The sequence below is a fragment of the Gossypium raimondii genome, chromosome 9, assembly GCF_025698545.1.
Source record: "Gossypium raimondii isolate GPD5lz chromosome 9, ASM2569854v1, whole genome shotgun sequence".
Classification (NCBI taxonomy): domain Eukaryota; kingdom Viridiplantae; phylum Streptophyta; class Magnoliopsida; order Malvales; family Malvaceae; genus Gossypium; species Gossypium raimondii.
Window position 1 is genome coordinate 43969393 of NC_068573.1, and position 19372 is coordinate 43988764.

At 31.9% G+C, this 19372-nt stretch overlaps 2 protein-coding genes across 3 annotated transcripts; both read right to left on the reverse strand.

Annotated features, from left to right (window-relative positions):
- Positions 1–242: 242 nt before the first annotated feature.
- LOC105800078 (LEAF RUST 10 DISEASE-RESISTANCE LOCUS RECEPTOR-LIKE PROTEIN KINASE-like 2.1) lies at positions 243–6834 on the reverse strand. Of its 2 annotated transcripts, XM_012630976.2 has the most exons (3): positions 5844–6834; positions 2223–2252; positions 243–1627 (listed from the first exon to the last, which is right to left on the reverse strand). In XM_012630976.2, exons 1-3 carry the CDS (start codon positions 6610–6612, stop codon positions 576–578), a joined length of 1851 nt encoding a protein of 616 aa, XP_012486430.1. In that variant the 5' UTR covers positions 6613–6834; the 3' UTR covers positions 243–575. The 2 variants fall into 2 exon arrangements, with proteins under 2 accessions (XP_012486430.1, XP_012486431.1); XM_012630977.2 differs by lacking the exon at positions 2223–2252.
- A 4435-nt stretch (positions 6835–11269) lies between these two features.
- On the reverse strand, positions 11270–18296 carry LOC105800079 (AMSH-like ubiquitin thioesterase 1). Its single transcript, XM_012630978.2, has 14 exons — positions 17953–18296; positions 16638–16702; positions 16457–16532; positions 16216–16368; positions 15931–16025; positions 14875–14980; positions 14757–14803; positions 14165–14498; positions 13910–13999; positions 13766–13828; positions 13561–13635; positions 12657–12719; positions 11832–11884; positions 11270–11736 (listed from the first exon to the last, which is right to left on the reverse strand). Exons 1-14 carry the CDS (start codon positions 18064–18066, stop codon positions 11562–11564), a joined length of 1509 nt encoding a protein of 502 aa, XP_012486432.1. The 5' UTR covers positions 18067–18296; the 3' UTR covers positions 11270–11561.
- Positions 18297–19372: the final 1076 nt, after the last annotated feature.

Sequence of the window (19372 nt, forward strand, 5' to 3'; positions counted from 1 at the left end):
AATTTAATTTTTTAAGTTGATATTGGTGCAAATATGTATAATCGAATGAGAGTGGTAGTGAAAAGCTGTATAAAATTGGTGTGATCTTTTGAACTCTGATTAAGTATGAGTTGAAATATAACAGTGGGTTATCTTCTTCAATAAAAAAATTGGAAGAATATATAAAATTTTCTTTTTACTGATTCAATTTGGTTTTAATAGGTTAATTTAAAATCCGGTTCTTACATGATCACCAAACTAAATGAGCAACTGATTGGACCAACCCAATGAATCAGTCCAGTCCCATTTTTTTAATTTCATGGTTTGATGCAAAACAACAGAGGTAAAGTATAAAACAGTAGCAATAAGTAAATGTGAAAAAAGAAGTCAAAATAGTGGGAAACATTCCCATAACTCAGCGCTCATTCTCTGGTGAAATACTATCAAGCAAACTGTTGATCCAATGAAATAAAGAAGATCTGAAAGGGTAATATTTAGAAAGGTGAGAGTTCCGTAATGAATATTGACAGCTTGGACAAAGTATATATGATATGATTTCACTAAATTCTCTTCCTGTCCAAAGGTGACGGAAATGACTAAGGCTTTGGTGGAATTTGCAACGGTTGTGTGCTTTCCAGCATCTCTTTCACCTTACTTATGGAAGGTCGGTCTTTAGGATTTGTTTGTATGCACCACAGCCCAACTACTATCATCTTCCTTGCAATCTCTGTCTCTTCTTTGCTCACAAGACCAAGCAATTCCGGCTCAATATTGCCTTGTTCAATATGCTCATAAATCCATTGCGGAAAATATATCTCGCTGGTGTGATGTACCCCAACATCTAGGTTCTTTCTGCCTCCACCCATCTCTAGAACCATCATGCCATAGCTATACACATCTGATTTATGCGAAACAAATCCAATGTTCCTGCAAAATACTTCTGGAGCTATGTAACCAATTGTTCCTCTAGCTTCCAACATGGATACCATACTATCAGTCCTCCCACACAGTTTCGCAAGCCCAAAATCAGAGATTTTCGGGCAAAATTGATCATCTAGAAGAATATTATGTGGCTTTATGTCGAAATGCAGAATCCGAGTGTTGCAGCCAAGGTGTAAGTACTCGAGCCCACGAGCTATTCCGATTGCAATTTGATACAAGTCTTGTACTGTCAAGTGCTGACGATTATCCTCAGAAATATTTTGTCCATAGATGAATTTTTCTAACGATCCGTTGGGCATGAACTCGTAAATCAAGGCTCTTTTTCCGCCCTCTAAACAAAGGCCTAAAAGGGTGACAATATTAACATGAGAGGTACGACTAATACTAGCAACCTCATTGATAAATTCTTGACCATTTCCTTTGGATGTATTGAGCAGTTTCACAGCAACAAGGCGGCCGTCGGGTAGCTTCCCTTTGTAAACACTACCGTAACCTCCTTTGCCTAGCTTTTCTTTAAATGAGCTGGTCATTTTCTTGATGTCTGAATAACTGTATCTTTTAGGAACTAAACCTCCATTGTTTTTTAGGAAAGCCTCAACGTCTTGATCTCTGTTTCTAAACTTCCAATGAAAGGTAGTTGAGATTTTTGTTCTGAAAAATAGAATGCCGGCCGTGATCAGTAGAGCAGTTGCTGCACTACCAAGGCCTGTCATATAAGCAGAAAACCAATTAGAGAAAATCAAGCAGCAAAATATTTTTATTTCGAAGTAGTAATTAATTTATAGATGTTCTATAATGGAAGAGATATTATTTAAATATTTTATATAACACAATGTGGTAACAATATTTTATAGATGTTCTATAATGGAAGAGATATTATTTTTAATAATATTTTATGTGTCTATGATAATATAAGAAATGGTAACAATTATTAAATATTTTGTGCATGAGAGATTAGGTTCAATCCTAACAATTTCACCATATTAAAAATATACCGTATACTATAACTATGTTATATTTATTTATTATTTATGATTAATGATATTCGTATCAACTTGAAACAATATATGTATCAACATTATGGACATAATTAATACCATATTAATTTAATTGAATTTAGCTAAAATTTTAGTATATAAAATATGAATTAATATATTTATATCCATATCTAATATTATAATTTTTGGTCAATATAATGTTATAACATGGTATATTAATAATTATATTTACTAAAGTAAATCTCAAAATTCCAACCCTAATTATATAAAAAATATAACCAACTCCGATAAATGATTTCGTACCTATGGCAAGCTTTATTAAAAGATTCGAACCTGCAACAGAAGATTACGTCACTTCAGCTCCAACTATTTCATGACAAATACATGATATATTTTATATTAAAATATATATCTATAAAATATTTCAATAAAGGATTATTATCACTTCATTTTAAAAACGTTTTAATAAATATTTATTAGTGGAGTGATAAGGGTTTATTGATCTTATATTTTAATTCCCAAGTAATACTTTTCACTTGTTTTATTTAATATTATATAAAATATAAAAGATGAAAATATCTTTATAATAATATTAAATACCCTTTAAAATAAGAGTGTTTTAATAATTAGTATGGAGTTGACTCGTGACACTAATTTAATTAACCATTTTATATATATTATAGATATAATATGTTAAAAGTAATTTGTCTTACTGAGATTAAACTTTGATTCATTCAAAATATTTTATTCAAGTAAATACTAATTAAAATTTTAATGTCTAAATTTAAGTTTTGCTTCTTTAAACTTTTTATTAAATAATCATTTTATTCTGTTGAGAGAGAAAGGATTCCAAACAATCAAGACAAAAGCTTCATGAAGACAAGGATAATACAATTTTCGACCCTTAGAATTATTATTTAGATTTATTTTAGTATTTATATTTTTTAGTTTATTTTTGTACTTGAATTTGACAATTAAGTCCATTTTAATTCTTGAAATTAAAAATATAAAAAATTGATTTTGTGGAATATTTTAGAGTGTCACATCCCAGTACATAAATCACTTCAAAATTAAAAAGAAAAAGAAGAAGAAGAAGTATAAATTTTCGGGTGATGATATAGTACAATCTCAGTGTGTCACACTCAATGTTATAATAATCGGGCATGTGTATGAATAGATCAAATCACCGGTTTCGGATTCAACCAGTTTCATCAGTTTGATTATTGGATCAACAACAATTAAATAAATAATTAAAAATGCATAAAAATATAAAAATATTAAATCGGTTCAACTGCCGATTTTTGTACCAATTTTATATTTTTACCAATTCCAAGAAATTACCAAGTTAATGGGTTCAACTTTTTTGTTCGGACCATTATATTGATCAAGTTTTGGTCCATTCGATCTGGTCATGTTCTAATAACACAGGTCACATAATCAAATCTTGACAGAATCCAAGTTCAAGATCTAAAATGAATTTAATTGTCAAATTTAAGTACCAAAATGGATCACAAAAAAATATAGATATCTAAGTGGAGCTAATTACCAAGTTCATGGGCTAACAATTATATTATCCCTAAAAAAAAGTCAATTGCATGCTACAAACTCAGCTACACAACAGGAGGAAGCAATCGAAGACCTCAGTCTCATACAACACAAAGCCTTGAAATGTAGGTAATTACAACACTAAAACTCTCGGAAGAAGAAAAAGATCATCCATTACTTGAATCAAGCCTCTTGTTGATAACTAGAAGCAAGGAGAGATCCCAACAGATTCTCGTGACCCTTTAAACCGTATGGCACTCTCAGTTAGGGGTGTTTAAACGGTGGGTTCAATTATTAATCAAAACGAACTACTATTAATCGAATTATTTAAAATATAAAAATATTTAATCATTAACCTAATTAAAATATTTCAGTTAATTCAATCGGTTAACCAAATTAATCGAAATTTATATATTTTATCTTTTGGTTAAAATAAATAAAAACATATAAAAAACAATGTATTTTTAATAGTTCAAAAAATATATTATATATAATATATATTATTTATTTCAATTAATATAAAAGATAATAGTTCAAAATATATTACTAATATAAAAAATATATTATATATAATATATATTATTTAATTCAATTAGTTACATGATTTTGTATTGAATTAACTGATAATCAAAATTTAAAAAAGTGATTAATCAACTTTCAACCAAACTAAATTCACTAATTAATCAAATTAAATCGATTCAATCGATTAATTTAATTTTAACCAAACTATTAACGCTTACTAACAAAATCAAAATCTTATCGTTGTCGCTATGTAAACATCTATGACCTAACTCCACTGGTGCACTAGAAACCTAGTCAAAACGAGTTCCCGAAACACTCGATAAAACCAAGTCATTGAAGACTAGAGAAATCGAGTCACCACAGTACTAAGCTCCACGGTTAATCACTAAGTGAAGCCAAACACACGGACCAAAAAACTTCATTATTCCAATAATCTGTCCGCTCCCTACCAAAAAAGTTGGCCGAAAATGAACAACAGGGCATGGCTAGGATCGTAAGCGGGAGATGGCCGGCTGTTCAATAGCCAATCCGCTAGCCACCATGAAAATGCCAGAAGCCTTAACCCTTAAGATTGTTGTCTTGTTGACTCAAAACAGCACCACTATGGACCTCCAATCGGAGATCCGAGCGGTCAAACGACATAACTGAGCAAGAGGAACTGATGCCCAAAGGCACGCGATGATCGATCGGTGGGCTGCTAGTGAACGGGGCTTATATCCTTCAAACTTTAGAGCGTAGATCTGAAAAGCTCCGATAAGAACTAGGAGAGAGAGACTGGAGAAGTAAGAGATAAGGCAATCTCCGATTAGAACTAGGGGAGAGAGATTGGAGAAGTAAGAGATAAGGCAGTGGCTAGTTGGTCGAAGCCCACGGAGACAAGGGACGATAGCTGTGAGAAACACGAAAACATGAGTTTTGTGGCTGTTTCAAGAGGATCTAGCCCATAGAAAGAAAGAGAAGAAGGAAAACTCTCGAATGGTGGCTTGAACAGTGACTTTGACTTTAAAAACAAGGCGTGGTAGCGTTGTTAGTTATGACTGCAAGCAAGGCAAATTTTATTTGTGATTTATTTAAGTTTTCAAATTTTTTTGAATTTTTAAATAATTTATTATCGTCATATGTAAAATAAAATAACGTCTCAATAATAAAAGATTAAAGGTATAGAAGCATAGAAATTAAATTGAATAAAAATATAAAGATAAACAATACATGTTAATATTTTCATCCATTAATATTTTTTCACTTAATTATGAAAAATTGTAGAATAGTAACTTAATCATTTAAGATTGTATAATAGTAACTTAACCATTTAAGATAATTGGATGGTCAAAAAGATAATTAAATAATTAAGTAATAATTTTGTAATTTTTATGATTTATGACAGAAAAAAATAATTAATATTTAAATGATAAATTTATAATTTTTCATAGTTAGATAATAAACGAAATAATCTTATGACTACAGTTTACTTAAAAAATTTTAAAAAATCTGAAGGGAAGATTTTGAGCATGATTCTTTTAGAATCACTGATGATGAGCTTTTCCATTTTAATCTCACTAAATGCAACCTAGCTAGGAGAGTTTGTAGAGTATAATGTAATATATAATTTTTTTTATGGAAGAGCACTTTAATGTAATATTAATGTGCAAACTAGCATGCGATCAGCTTGCTGTTAGACATGTGTAATTAGCATCACTGCTACGTAATTTATGCTATATTCTCCTAGACTGGAAAAATTAAAGGAGAAAACACTATTCACAGCACAGATTGAGTAAGGTTAAGGAGGTTAGGAATTTACGGGATTTTAGCAATCAAATAGATGTGAACTGATTAGAGGAAGAGATTGATTGTGCGTACCAGGATGTTTGCAGAGAGGATATCGAGATGAGGCCTTGTTTTCGCATAAACCTTTCTGCAGCTTACATTTCTCGCAGAAAAGGTCAGCCAAAGGATAGAACACATCAAATCCCAGTTTCCAATCCTCAGAGTCAACGTTTCCGGGCCCCCTAATCTGCAGTTGTTGGAAAGCGCTCTCATTAACCTGAACTTGGATAGGGCCGCCTTGGCAAGAGCGAAAAAACTGCTCATAAGAACCTCTACCCACTAAATCATCTGCATAGACTGGAACTAACTCTTGGCCGCACCGGAAATGACCTGAAGCTGTTGGTGCTGGAAATGATGACTTGCAATTGTAAAAGAAGGTAAGGTTGTGGTTTTTATCGGAATAGCGCAAGAAAGAGTATCCCAGAGTCACATTTGTTATACGACTGGGATCTGAACTACAAATTTGATCCCACAAATCCTCACTAGCGATTGTCATTCTATAAAGAGGCTGATCCACGGAAACCAATCGGAATTTAGTCTCGCCAATACGGATGACTGGCTGATGATCAGCTTCACATTCGATCACCTGGAAGCCTTCTTGGCGACAATATTCAGGACTATCCTCTTTCCAAAAGGGGAACGTCAGGGCCTTTACGCTTCCACAATCAAAACCATTAAAACACTGGCTAAGACTGGGTTCATCTTGGGTGTATGATACTCGGAGGAGGAAGATGATAAACAACAACAAAGTGAAGATGGAGATGGAGATGGAAGGGGTTGAAATGAAGGGTTGATGATGCATTTTCTTTTTCAATTTCTGAAGAGGGAGGAACTGCTATAAGAGATGAAGTTATATGGTATACTATAAAAATCGGAAAACCATGAAGTTGGAATTTTCCACCAAAGAGAAGGGTATACAGAAATTCATATGAAAACACCACTCGTACTGGTCTTTCCCTTTTTCTATTCGAAAAGAAAGAGAAATTGTAAGCTACTTCGAACTTTCATCTATTGAGAATTTGACCCAATAACTTGTGGTTTGGTTTCAAGTTGGAGTTGGCATCATCTTTTAAGTTTGTGCTCGGTGTGCAAATTCATCCTCATCCCTCGACTAAAAAATAATTACTTATTTAAATTTTATATTTATATATTAAAAAAATTTTGGTTGAAGTGTGGTGAGTCAAATTCGAAATTAATTCAATTAAAAATTTATTTAGGATGTATTCAGACACCAAAGATTAATTAGATGAAACAGTAATTACACCGTCTTCTACTGACAAAATTCTAGTTCCTTAAAAATGTTTGAATTGTAGATTGAAAATACATTAAAATTTCTTCACATTTAGTAATAATAAATGTAATTGGACACCTACATAATTTTAATTTTTAAAAGAATATTAATTATAATAAAATTATCAATAATACTTAAGAAAAAATTCTCTAAACAATTAACAAAAATTAGTGGTCAAGGGTTCAATTCTCGCCCTGGCTATGAATTAGTTTTAAAACTTGTGGTCAATATCTATCCCTTAACGGGCCTACAAAATGCACTGTGCTCGCTCCGATAAATATATTAAGAAATAAATAAATAAAACCTAAAATCAAATCTTCTTATATGAAAAATTCTCTAAACAATTACATCTTACACATTTTTTTTATAATCACTCTAGCATTCCATATTTGCTGGGTTATTCTCTCTCTAATATAGAACATATACTCTTTGTTATCATCATTAATCCTTAACTAAGTATAAATAATTAATAATAAGTATGTAATTAAGTTAAACTTAGTGTAAATAATTTATAATATATACTATTTAATTTAGTAGGTCAAAATGTATAGGAAACTATCTCTTGCCAATAAAATTTTTAAATTATTTAAACGAAATTAATAAAATAATATATAAATATTTTGAAAATAAAATATATGTCTTAAAATTAAAATACTATTATTGTATAAAAATAACTTTTAAAACTTAAGTCATGTACCGGAAAGCTATATGGTAATTGGGTTTGAGTGTAATTATTTAATTACTCTCGTAATTACTTTAATTACTACCTTTCCACTAAGAATTGGAGAGCGTGCTTGGAATGTTCTAATTACGCTCAATTCAATTGGACCCACTAATTAGAGTGATTGCTCAAATATGCCACATATGTGTAATTATAAGTAATTATAGTAAAACCTAATTATTAAGTAGCTTTCCAAACATTGTTACAAAATTCTAAATTGAAATGATAATACTAAAATAAAATGAAAGATAATAAAGCTTTTTTTTCTTTTAATAAATAACTACCCACTAAAATAATTACTCATTTAAAATTTTTAAAAATAAATTTTAAATTTTAACTTATTATTTTAAATAAATTAAAATAACGTCTCGATTAAGAATATTTTACATTTTATATTCAAATTATTTTTAAATAGAAAAGTATTCTTTTAAGCATGCAAATAACTAAATATCTATTATTTTTATAAAGTAATAAATTAATATAAGGGTTGTTAACAAGGCTGAAGTCAGAAATTTTGTTTCGGGGACCGAGACAATATTATAAAATTTGGGAGCCCAAAGTCGAAAGTTTTGTATTTAAAAAGTTCAAATTAAATTATTAATTTTTTAAAAGGGTTAAAATTATAATTTTTTTCATTTAATCAAAAGTTAAAAATGGACTAAATTAAATCTTTTAATTTTGGAGAGGAGTTATAAAACAATTTTTTCATTGAGTTAAGGGAGACCAAGGCTCCTGCCTAACCTCTTCGGTTACGCCCTTAGTTCTTAAGGGGTATGAGTTGGAGAAAGTTGATGTAGTTGCTCACTCAAACAATCTAAAGTCGCAATTGATTGAGACGGAGGAAAAAAGAGACTACATAGAGTTTTGGGAAAGGAAATGTAAGTTGGTAAAATTTGAAGAGGTATTTAATGAGGTACTTATAGACCACGTGTCTTCTCTTAATTGGTGGGTTGTCATTTAACGTAAATATCTTCTTAAGTCAATTATATGACTTTATTTAATAAAATTGTAAGAAAGGTTAGTAACGTGACAGAGACATTATTAGGGTGGTTGAACTTGATGAGGAATGGTGATTAGTAAAATAATCCCTTGATAAGTCTTAGTAAAGTATATGTAATAATTACCTTCAAGACGAAGGGGAAGTCATAAGTGACCTCCCCTAAGACAACTACCACTTTTTACCTGCATCAAGTGGTCCTCTATTATTCTCTTATGCCAAAATATATTATCAGCAATGTTGCTTAAAGCAGAGAGTAATTCAGAAATTGAGGGTATCTGGATTAGTAAATTCTGCCCTACAATATCACGCTTACTGTTTGCAAATGACATTTATTTTTCAATGCTTCCATAGGCACATGTAGGCATATTAAGAACATATTGAACAATTATTTTTGAGTATCTGGACCCTCCATCAATCATATGAAATCAGTTGTTCCTGTGGTATTCTGGGGTTGAAAAGTGTCGATAGCTTTATGGATATGTATGAAAGTATAGCTTTACGGGTCAGTTTAATGTCAAAGTGGCATCTAAGTTCATAGAACAAAGTAATGAAGGAACTGAGAAGTGCCTACAACGGAGGTTCAATTGGGAGACTGTTTGGAATATTGGGAACGAAACACGATGCCCACTGTGCTCAGCTGACGAAGAATCTTTGAGCCACTTAGATTCCAATCTTGCTCTTTTACATGGGCTATCTGGTTTGCGACAAATCTGGGCATTTGTATGCATCATATTGGGTTGGACGAGATAAAACGGTGGGATAATGATAAAGATTTCTTGTATAGGAGTTGTGTAATAATCCTCTGGCAAGCACGGAAGCACAGGAATGCTGTTTGTTTTTCTAGAGAACGCCCTAACCCGCTCACAGTACTTCATCAAGTACGTGGTTACGGCGCAAGTATATATGATGTGACCGAAGAATGCAGACAATCAAAAGATCAGATCAATGTTGAAAATGGTCTTCGGGGTCGGCTATGAGGTTCCATCGGAATATTTTTCTTTTTTATGGTTAATCGAACAAACAAATCTTGCGGTGAGGCCATTGTTATAGGAGATTAATTCCATCCTCTATTAAATTTTGTCCCTTTTCTTTTGTTTGAAAGCTAAATTTTATTTGTTGAATTTTGTTGTTCAATTTTTTTACTGCATTTGTTGTTCAATTTTATTTTCAAATCATTTCAAGAAAAAATTTAAGGATTTTTATACTTAATTTTAATATTTGACAATAATAAGTTATATGTAGTTTTTATTTTTCGTGTATTTATTTCATTAAATAAAATTTCTAGGTTAATTTATTAATTTTAATACTTATAAATTAAATTATTGCTAGCTATTAAAATAAAAATATTTGAAAGAATTTTTATTAATTTATGTTTTCAAATTATCAAAATTAATATTGAGTAGTAAAATTTAATTAAAAATCAAAGTTGGTAGTAAAATTTAATAAAATTCAAATTTTAATTATAAAATTTAATCACATAAAAGTTGAGTAGCAAAATTACACATATTTTTAAAATATAATGGCAAATATCAATGATAGTGGCAAATTTCAATATTCATCTATAATACAATGTTGTTTGGACTAGACCAGATTGGTCGGTCGGACCAAGAACTAGCACAGACTGTTTGAACCGATTGAATCGAATTTTTATTTTTTTAAAATTTTAATATTTTTTAATTGAATTGGTTGAATTGATGTGATTGATTGGACCAACGAACTGATGGCCTAATATGTTCAACCACCGATCCAATTTAAAAAACATTGTAAATGACAAGTCTACAGTTTAATCCAAAAAATTTGAGCTTCTTAAAATCTTTTAATTAAAAAAAAAGTTCAAAATTCTTTTGCATCTTCAATTTTCTAAATTTTTATTGAAATTTTAATTGTTATTTTAATGTTTTAGATTTTTTATGATTTTGTAGCTTTTTAATTTTGAATATTTTTCTATAATTTTTGAAAAATTATAATTCTTAGAGATGATTTTTTAAAATTAAATTAAATTTACTATAATTTTAAATTATTTTTGACATGACATATAAGATAAAATAATGTGACATAAATAATAAAGCTCAAGAGTTGTATTTGGTATTATGTCTTATATATAAAACACCCTTTAACAGCATAATTTTAACAGAATATTTTACTCTATCTGAAATATAGTACTTTTACCTAAAACAAGATCGACTTCTTGAAAAATAATGCATGCAATATCTTCGACTTCTTTGGTCTATGATATATCCACCGCTTAATTGTTATGATTGACGGTAGGCACTGACTTCAATAAGGGGAAAAGTGCCAATATTTTTATAAGAAAACTGGTTCGAGAAACATAAGAAGGTATGGTACTGGAATCGGCTGCTGATGGAATTTTAGAAAAAGTTCGTTGGTTGTCACTGTTGAGGAATGAGTTGAGAATGGACAGCCAAGGAGATGACAGAGATGCCTGATTCTGATGCAAGAATCAAAATGTGGACTGCCATTACAACTCTGCAATTCAACTTCGAACGAATTAGAACCTTTCTTGGTTAATACATAGAAAGAATAAAATCCAGTGGCCTCTTCGTTGTTTTCTTTTTCCAATTCAGTATTTCCTACCCTGACCATGCAAATATGATATTATTATACACTTCCTTGTCTTCTATGTATATGTACTATACAAGCAGGTAGGTTTTACACTTGGTAAATCAACCTACTGCATTACCAAAACATGTCCGCCCAGCTGCTATTTTCATATAGTGATCATCGAAGATCTATGACATCAAACTTCACACTCGGATTCATATACACATCTGTACAGGTATTATAGACGGAGCCCCCATCAGGAGGTGGATTGTGTGGATGAAAGCCACGTTGCTGGCACTGTCTGATGACTGACATGCCACCAGGAGTCGTCAAACGAAAAATCCCACGTTTTCTGCATTCATAATCAGAGGGATCAAAAGTAAAACACTAACTGCGTAAGATATAGCAAAGATTCAAAGTCATTAGTCATTAGAATATGCTTCTCACCTTGAACTATCTGTTGGCGCCATTACTATCGCCACAGCTTCTGGCAACATAATCTACAAATACACACAATCATTTCCGGCACATATAATGACCAATATGTCCATATCAATCGGCTTCTCTACAGGAAATGATAAGCTCAGGGAGATCCTGCTAAAATATTGATCTAGGGATTTTCCAAATAAAGCAGAAAATGTAGTTTTACCGAGTCTAATCTCTCTTCCAATTTCACAAACAGAATGCTATAGAGTAAACAGCCACAAATAGGTTCAGAATACATAAAGAGATTCAAGAACTACAAAATGAAGAATGTTAAAAAGGGAATGATCCTGTCCACGGCCTTTTAAATAGTGGAGATATCCACTACTTCATCCTAGTATGATAAATGAACTTACAAATAAATATACGGTCAAGATTTGTTCAAATCATTTTCTCCTTCTAAATTAATTTCCATTTACCTTTACAACTAATTAATATCAGTCATAAATTAAGTTCAACGTGCATTCTAAATCATGGGACGAAGTAAAGGATTCTCCGCTACCTTTTAGCAGAGAGGTCCTTACCCATTACAAAGTAAAAACACAGATAAAGGAAAAAGACTTCATTTTCACTTTGTCTATACACTTCACACAGATTTCATTCATTCCCTGACAGTTTCTTGTGCCAGACACTGTCTGCACTTCAAGATATAAGCACAAAAAAGGACTATTCAAATTAAATACCAAAATGATATTAGCAGCTACCTAAATAAAGAACTGGAAAAAATATACATAAATGAATCGATCACTAAAAGGCACTACTTTTATTATGATACCAAGAGGAACATACCTGGTATGAGTAGTGTGTATGAAGATCAATTGATGACATGAAACATGACTGAGTAGGATGCGTCTGGGGATTGAAATATACGGTCAAGATGGTCAGCATAAGGACTATAAAACACTGATCCCCTCAAACATTAAAAATATATTGTTGAAAAATACCCTATTAGACATGCAAATGTCAAGTAAAAGAGTGGAAGAAATCTGACAGATACTTGGTATATATTACTTGGTATTAATGTCCTATATTCCTATTTTATGACATAAGATCTTGATAAACAGACTTGGAAACAAAGATTTCATTCATTTACTCCCCTTCCCTTCTATAATGGCAAAAATAGAAAGGATACTGGTTCTGTTCATACACATTACAGAGTAAGTAGACATATTAAGCTATGTAAGCACCTCTAATTTATAGTACTATAAAGCTCCTTAATTAGTTTTGGTATCACCAATCAAGTGGGACCAACCTTACAAAGAAAAAACATAAATAGTGAGGTCAAAGAGCCCATATTTTTAACCCACTTCTCCCTACTCCATCCTAAAAATGCTTACTTATGGAGACGGTTCCTCCTTATCAAGTGTTCATTTATGGTTTCCTGGACACATGAAAAATGTCTATGTAAAAGTATATTTTTCTAAAATAATGTATGAACTCTATGCCAACTTTATCAAATATAAATATCTTCAGGAAGTAGAGAATAGAAAAATAAAACAAGGTTCTATCAAGCTTTTTCAAAACTAGGTTATCAAGTTCACAGATGGACCAAGGTAAACTATATTCTAACTGAACTTGTTTATTAAATGAGTTCGAAATTGTGCTCAACTTACCACTAAGGAAGGTAAACTCAATTTATAACATAGCAGAAGATCAATTATAAGGTGAAGAGAGCAGACTATGAAACACTTACATGAATCCAACCCAGGGGGAAGAGAGATTTCTTATCCTGCACTTCAAATATTTCCTCCTCATTTGTTGTCTGGCACTAATAAAAAAAAAGTAAAATCAAAGGAATCACATAACCTGCTAAAGAAGAGTAAAAAAATAAAGAGAATTTTGATTGACGGAAGAGAAGTGAAGTTGAATATGGTAAATCCACAATGAGACAGCCATACCGAGTTAGATGTTGATTCCTGCTTCGGGATAATAAGAGCTGTAACATAGAACTTTCTATTTTTCTGCAGAACGGTATCACATTAAAACTTACGTATTGTATTGTGTCAAAGGCAAAACAAAGCTCTTAAGGCATCGGCACTTACAAGGGAACCTGCAAGAACACCACAAGTTTCTAAATTCCTATCAGTATTTGATTTAGCCAGCTTCATGAAGCTTTCCATCATTGTGGTTGCCTGCAACAGCCAATGTCAAATCAAAACATTAGGGGTTATTGAGGATAATAACCAGAAAATATCTATCATTAGAATAACCAAATTATGCCACTGACATTCCAAGAAGATTGATTGTTAATGAAGACAACATAGAATAAACATCAACAGCAAATGTCATTAACTTACAATGTGCAACTCTAGAGGAGATTCAGAATGAACAAGACCATCTACAGAGGGATTCTCTACTGTACAATCTGTCTTGGAGGCCTGGGTAGCATGAACCAAATCTTGTACTTCTGCAAGTACAGGAGGAGGTGATAGCTGTCTGGTAACATTATTATGAACAGGAGCAGTTTCTGATTCTTCAAAAGAAATCATCGGACAAGGTTCATCTGCGTGACTTTTCTCACTATTCACATAATTATCAACACTGAGAATTGATTCCATGCTAGATGCTTCAGGCTCCGAGTTGCTATGATCATTCTTCCCTGGAAGTTCATTTTCTATAGGCCGCTGCAAACTGGTTACACATGAATACTATCAGATGATAAAGTATTCAAACCATAAACTTCAAAACTATCAAAATAAATAAAAAGGACATCAGCATCATGCATGGAGAGTTACTTCGAAGTTTCAAAATTCACTTCAAAGGAAATATACTTCAATAAAATAATCCTTTATGCCTCCAGAAACTATCATATTATCGCCTAACAGTGATGTAATTTTAGATCAACAAGTAGGAATTATTCCCAAAACGCAAAACCCATAAAGAGTTTACCTTGGGAATTCAACTGGAGTCAGGTCAACATTGCTTGGATATTTGACCTGCAAAAAGAAAAGAAATGTAAGAACAGCCTCTTAGTGAGGACCGAAGAATTAGATAAATATCACCATACCCCTTTATCACTCCTAGGTGGCTGCCACTGCCCATAAAGCCCATTTGGACCCAAAAAAGAATGTTTGGAGAGGGTTTCCTCCTTCGGACGCAACAGGTTTAATGACCTAAGAAGCAACAAAATAATTAGGGGTCATCAAAGACACTGTTCAAATGTAACATGCACTAAAATCTGGATGTTGAACTCCAGATTCAATTCCTATAACATAAAATGCCAAAGCTAGCAAAACTGCAACAGTACAGAAAAACCAAAGTATCTTTGTAACTTAAATATCAACTAAAATAAAGGAACAAAATGCCAAAGTTTAAGAGGTGAGAAATTGGGTTGGTGGACATTGGTATCTTCCATGTTCAACAAAGCTTCAGTTGCAATACCGAAAATTCAAACCAAACTGCATTTCATGGCAGAGTAAGTGGTCCTTATCACTAATACGAAATGCAAAATGAGCATACCAACATGCGCTTCATTTTGTAATGCATATTTAGCATCAGATACAAATTCAAAACAAAATCAAAGCAATCTTCTAATGAGCTTGAGAGATTCCCTGATAATTTTTTCCAACCCAGTCCACTTTTCCATGAAAAAGAAACGAAATAAATCATTTTATACAGAAATCAGCATTTTACAGTGCCCTAAAGCTCGTTTGTCATATTTAATTTTCTTTTAAATTTAATAGTAACCAGTTCAACAGGTAAAAAGAATAGAAACTTTATGCAGTTTGATGCTGCTTCAATAACTATGAAAATGTTTTCTCCATCTGGGAAAGATTTAGAATGAAATATAGCAGTTTACCTTACAAATTTACTACTATCTGTCTGTATTTTAAAGATTATGAAGGGTGATTTGACAGTAAGACCAAAGATTTAGGATAATTTTTGTATATTGTAGAATCCAGACGTTAAACATAAAAAAGCAGGTGAGAAGAGGGACAGGATAGAAAAAGGCTAATATAGCATGTTATTGAGGAAAAGAAAGCAAAACTTCACTTCAAGACTTAAAGTTCTGAACTCTATGCAACATTAGTGGGAAATCACTAAAATAAAGAAAACAATTTACATTCTCCGAAACTGCTCTTCCATTGGGTTGGAATATGAAAGTTGCGGAGTTCTTAAACCATAATAACCAAGTTCTCGTGCAGCTGGTCTGACTGCCTGCAGGTAAAAACAGAATTTATTTTGATCATCAAGGCTGGATTTACAAGACTAAAAGAATAAATCAGAAACTGTGTAGCTATAATCATGAAAGAGACTAACTCAGCCTATACTACAGGATGATAAAAAAGCAGTCAAAAGGAAATTGAAGTAGCAATTCATGAGCAGAATTTAGAAGCACTAACAGTACCTTTGTCACACCATAGTATGTCAAATGTTGGTTTTTCACAGCAGACTGCTCTAATGAAGTACTTTGATAAGTATATATTCTGTTTAATTCATTGATCTTTTGTTGCACCTGTGGCTTCAAATCCTCTAGCTCAGTCAAGGCATTCACTAGCCTCTACAACAAGAATTTGAAATCAAATTTCATATCAAACATTTAGAATAGTAACCAGAGGGAGGGAGGGAGGGAGGGAGACAGTTTTTACCTTTTTCAAGTAAACCTTTTGATATTTTAGAGACGTTCCATAATCCCGATGGCAAGGTATTGTTTCAGAAACCAAACTGAAGGAAGAAACAGAGTGAGATAGGGAAAAATGTAGCTTTATATGCATTTCAAAGGAATATTATGAAATTTATTTATTTTTAAATGAAGGGCATTTTTCTGACCTTGAAAATCTTAGAAGCATGATATATAGATCTATAATATTCTTCTCAGCTCGAAATATATCAGCCTAGAGAGCAGTGAGTACATCAGAAAAAGCCAGATCATTCAAAACAAGATGTTAATTATTCGAAAAATTAACACTGCCTGTATTAAAACATGAGCAGCCAAACATTTAACATAATCGAAGCGAGAATATACGGAAGCGATAGGTATTAGAAAAACATTATACCCAAAAGAATGAACTATAAGAAGCCATCAACATTCCAAATACAATAATAATCCTCTGTGCAGGTGTAAAATAATTCATTTCTGAAGTCACAATAACGTTAACAATTTTGCCACAAATAAAAAACTTGGCTGCTCTTTGTTCACTAATTTCACTTCGAAGACTTCCTTATCTGTTACTTTTACAGTTCATTGCCTATATCTCATACTAACTATAACCTACAAAAAAGGGTCAAAACAGAGATTATTCATAGCTTTGACTAATAATGACGACAAAACTCATCAGGAAATATCTATTTCTCACTGATTCATCAAAATATACAACAGAAAGAGAAGAGAATACATATCTGAATGCAGAGTTAATAGAACTACACCAGATTAATTGAGTACCTTGGGATCAATAGTACACCACGAACGTGAAGCTATAAAAATGTAGTTGAAATAGAATGTCAACCGTCTATGCTACCCAGACTCAAGGTTGAGTTGCATACAGGCATGTGTTTAATACAGGAATGTTTATTATTTTAAGTTTTTCCATGTATTTCGAGAATTGTGTAATCCAAACATATATCAGACACAAGAATGGTACATGAGGACTTTAGAGAAAATGAAGAATCCAGGTAATATAAGTCACCATTATCTTTTATCAATGACAGCATTGGAGTACTTCCAAGTTTTCCATCCCAATGAAAATTACATCATATCTCACCTTTTTCCAATTTAATCCTTCATGTGGTTACACTTTCCCGCGCTATCTAAGCCCTGACACCGTAACTATACTATGGCTACTATGTTCTCAGATTCAGATCAGCACTTCCTTTTTCTGCTTTTAAAAGACCTTTCACCGCGGGATCTAGTACTTTTTCAAATCACTAATGATCATACTTCCGCGTTATTTGTTCTAATATTTAGCAACTATTAGGAAGCAAAAGCAGAGAGCAAAATGTAAGTGAAAAATGCAACCTCCAAACGAGACTTAAGTCACCTTAATCAACTAAAAATACCAAAATTATGGAACACAAACAGCACAATACATTTATATATTACAACAAACTCTACGGGAAAATAAATAAATATAATAAGAAAATATACCTGTTTGAGAATATTATCGGCGATCCGGTAATAATAGCGGAGAGGGATCCGATTATCAACATCAAGTTTTTGCGCACTCGCAGCTATGTTTATTCTCTCCGTCGAAGACCTCATCCCTTCTTCCCCTTCAATATGTCCTTCCGTTACTTTTTCTTAACTGGTTAGTAAAATAAGGTTAGTTCTTAACTGGTTAGTAAAATAAGGTTAGTCAGAAAGGCCGATTCCGATCAGTTAACGATAAGGTGTGAGAAATGAAGTCATCGGCGGTTTGGGCGAGAAGCAAGGGACAGGGTACCAAAGAGAAAAGTCATTTTACAATCTGGTAGGGGCAAGTATGGAAATGCACAAATTATTGTTTCGACATGTTTACTCCAATTTTTTTGTAATTGTTTGGCTGCAGGGTTTCAGTATCCCTGTCCTCAGGATTAGCACGATTTTACACGTCATTTTTTGGTTGTACTAGATAAAGGTTTGTGCGGGAATGTCAATGTGGACAGTGGGAAGGGCAACTGCCTGCCCTGCCCCCTCAACTTTTTTGGGCTTATCGTTGGGTAAATTTAACTTTGGCCCCTTAATTTTTTTAGTTTTAACTCTTCCTTGATCCCTGCTAATATCAAAATTAGATAATTAAGCACTATTTTTTAAATTTTTTTGTTTAAATACTTTTTAGAGCTCTATCAATTTTGAAATTGAGCCATATTTTTTAATTGAACTTCATGATTTCACTTATATTAACTTTCGTGACAAAAAATAACGACCTTATTTATCATAATAAGTTGATTATGTATTTTCTTAAGAATATTTTAACAATAAATGTTACTGTATTTTCTTAAAAATATTTCATCTCGATTTCGTCCTTGGTTTTGTGGGTACCTTATTATTAAATATTAATAGTGTTTTTACCCAGTTTAATACAAAGAAAGACACCATGGACTTAGTTAAAAAATATGCATACAAAAATTAAAAGTATTTAAATAGGCTAATGAAGATTTGATTGTTTGTCCGTAAAAGAAAATTGATTGTTGGTCACTTTCAGCATCCAAGTTTAAATCAATCCAATAATTGTAATGATTAATTTTTATGGCAACTATTAGATTGGAGTGCCCAAGTTTTCCTGCAACTTTTTAGTGGTTGTTACTAGGTCGGGTCAGATTGAATCTAGGTCGAATTTAGGTATGATATTAATATATTTTATGTTTATTTAAATTCGGTTTGGTTCAAAATATGGGCTTAAAATTTTGTTTAAGTTTATTCATATTTATACATAGCTAACCAAAGCTCATTTTAGGCCCACTCATATTATTATTTTTTAAATATATATTTCTATTATTTTTAATTTAATATTTAATGATTTTATATAATTTTTATTTATTAAAAGTTTATATTTAGTTATCTTATTACATTATAGTAGTATTATATA

What these genes read in the sequence shown, in the direction of transcription:
- LOC105800078 (XM_012630976.2), bottom strand. Translation starts at nt 6,612, where the DNA reads ATGCATCATCAACCCTTCATTTCAACCCCTTCCATCTCCATCTCCATC. An exon ending in TCCTCTCTGCAAACATCCTG is followed by an intron (nt 2,253 to 5,843) that starts GTACGCACAATC and finishes CTTCTGTTGCAG; the next exon opens with GTTCGAATCTTTTAATAAAG. An exon ending in TTTAATAAAGCTTGCCATAG is followed by an intron (nt 1,628 to 2,222) that starts GTACGAAATCAT and finishes CTTATATGACAG; the next exon opens with GCCTTGGTAGTGCAGCAACT.
- LOC105800079 (XM_012630978.2), bottom strand. Translation starts at nt 18,066, where the DNA reads ATGAGGTCTTCGACGGAGAGAATAAACATAGCTGCGAGTGCGCAAAAA. An exon ending in ATGCTTCTAAGATTTTCAAG is followed by an intron (nt 16,533 to 16,637) that starts GTCAGAAAAATG and finishes TTCTTCCTTCAG; the next exon opens with TTTGGTTTCTGAAACAATAC. An exon ending in ATACACACTACTCATACCAG is followed by an intron (nt 11,885 to 12,656) that starts GTATGTTCCTCT and finishes GTGTATTTGTAG; the next exon opens with ATTATGTTGCCAGAAGCTGT.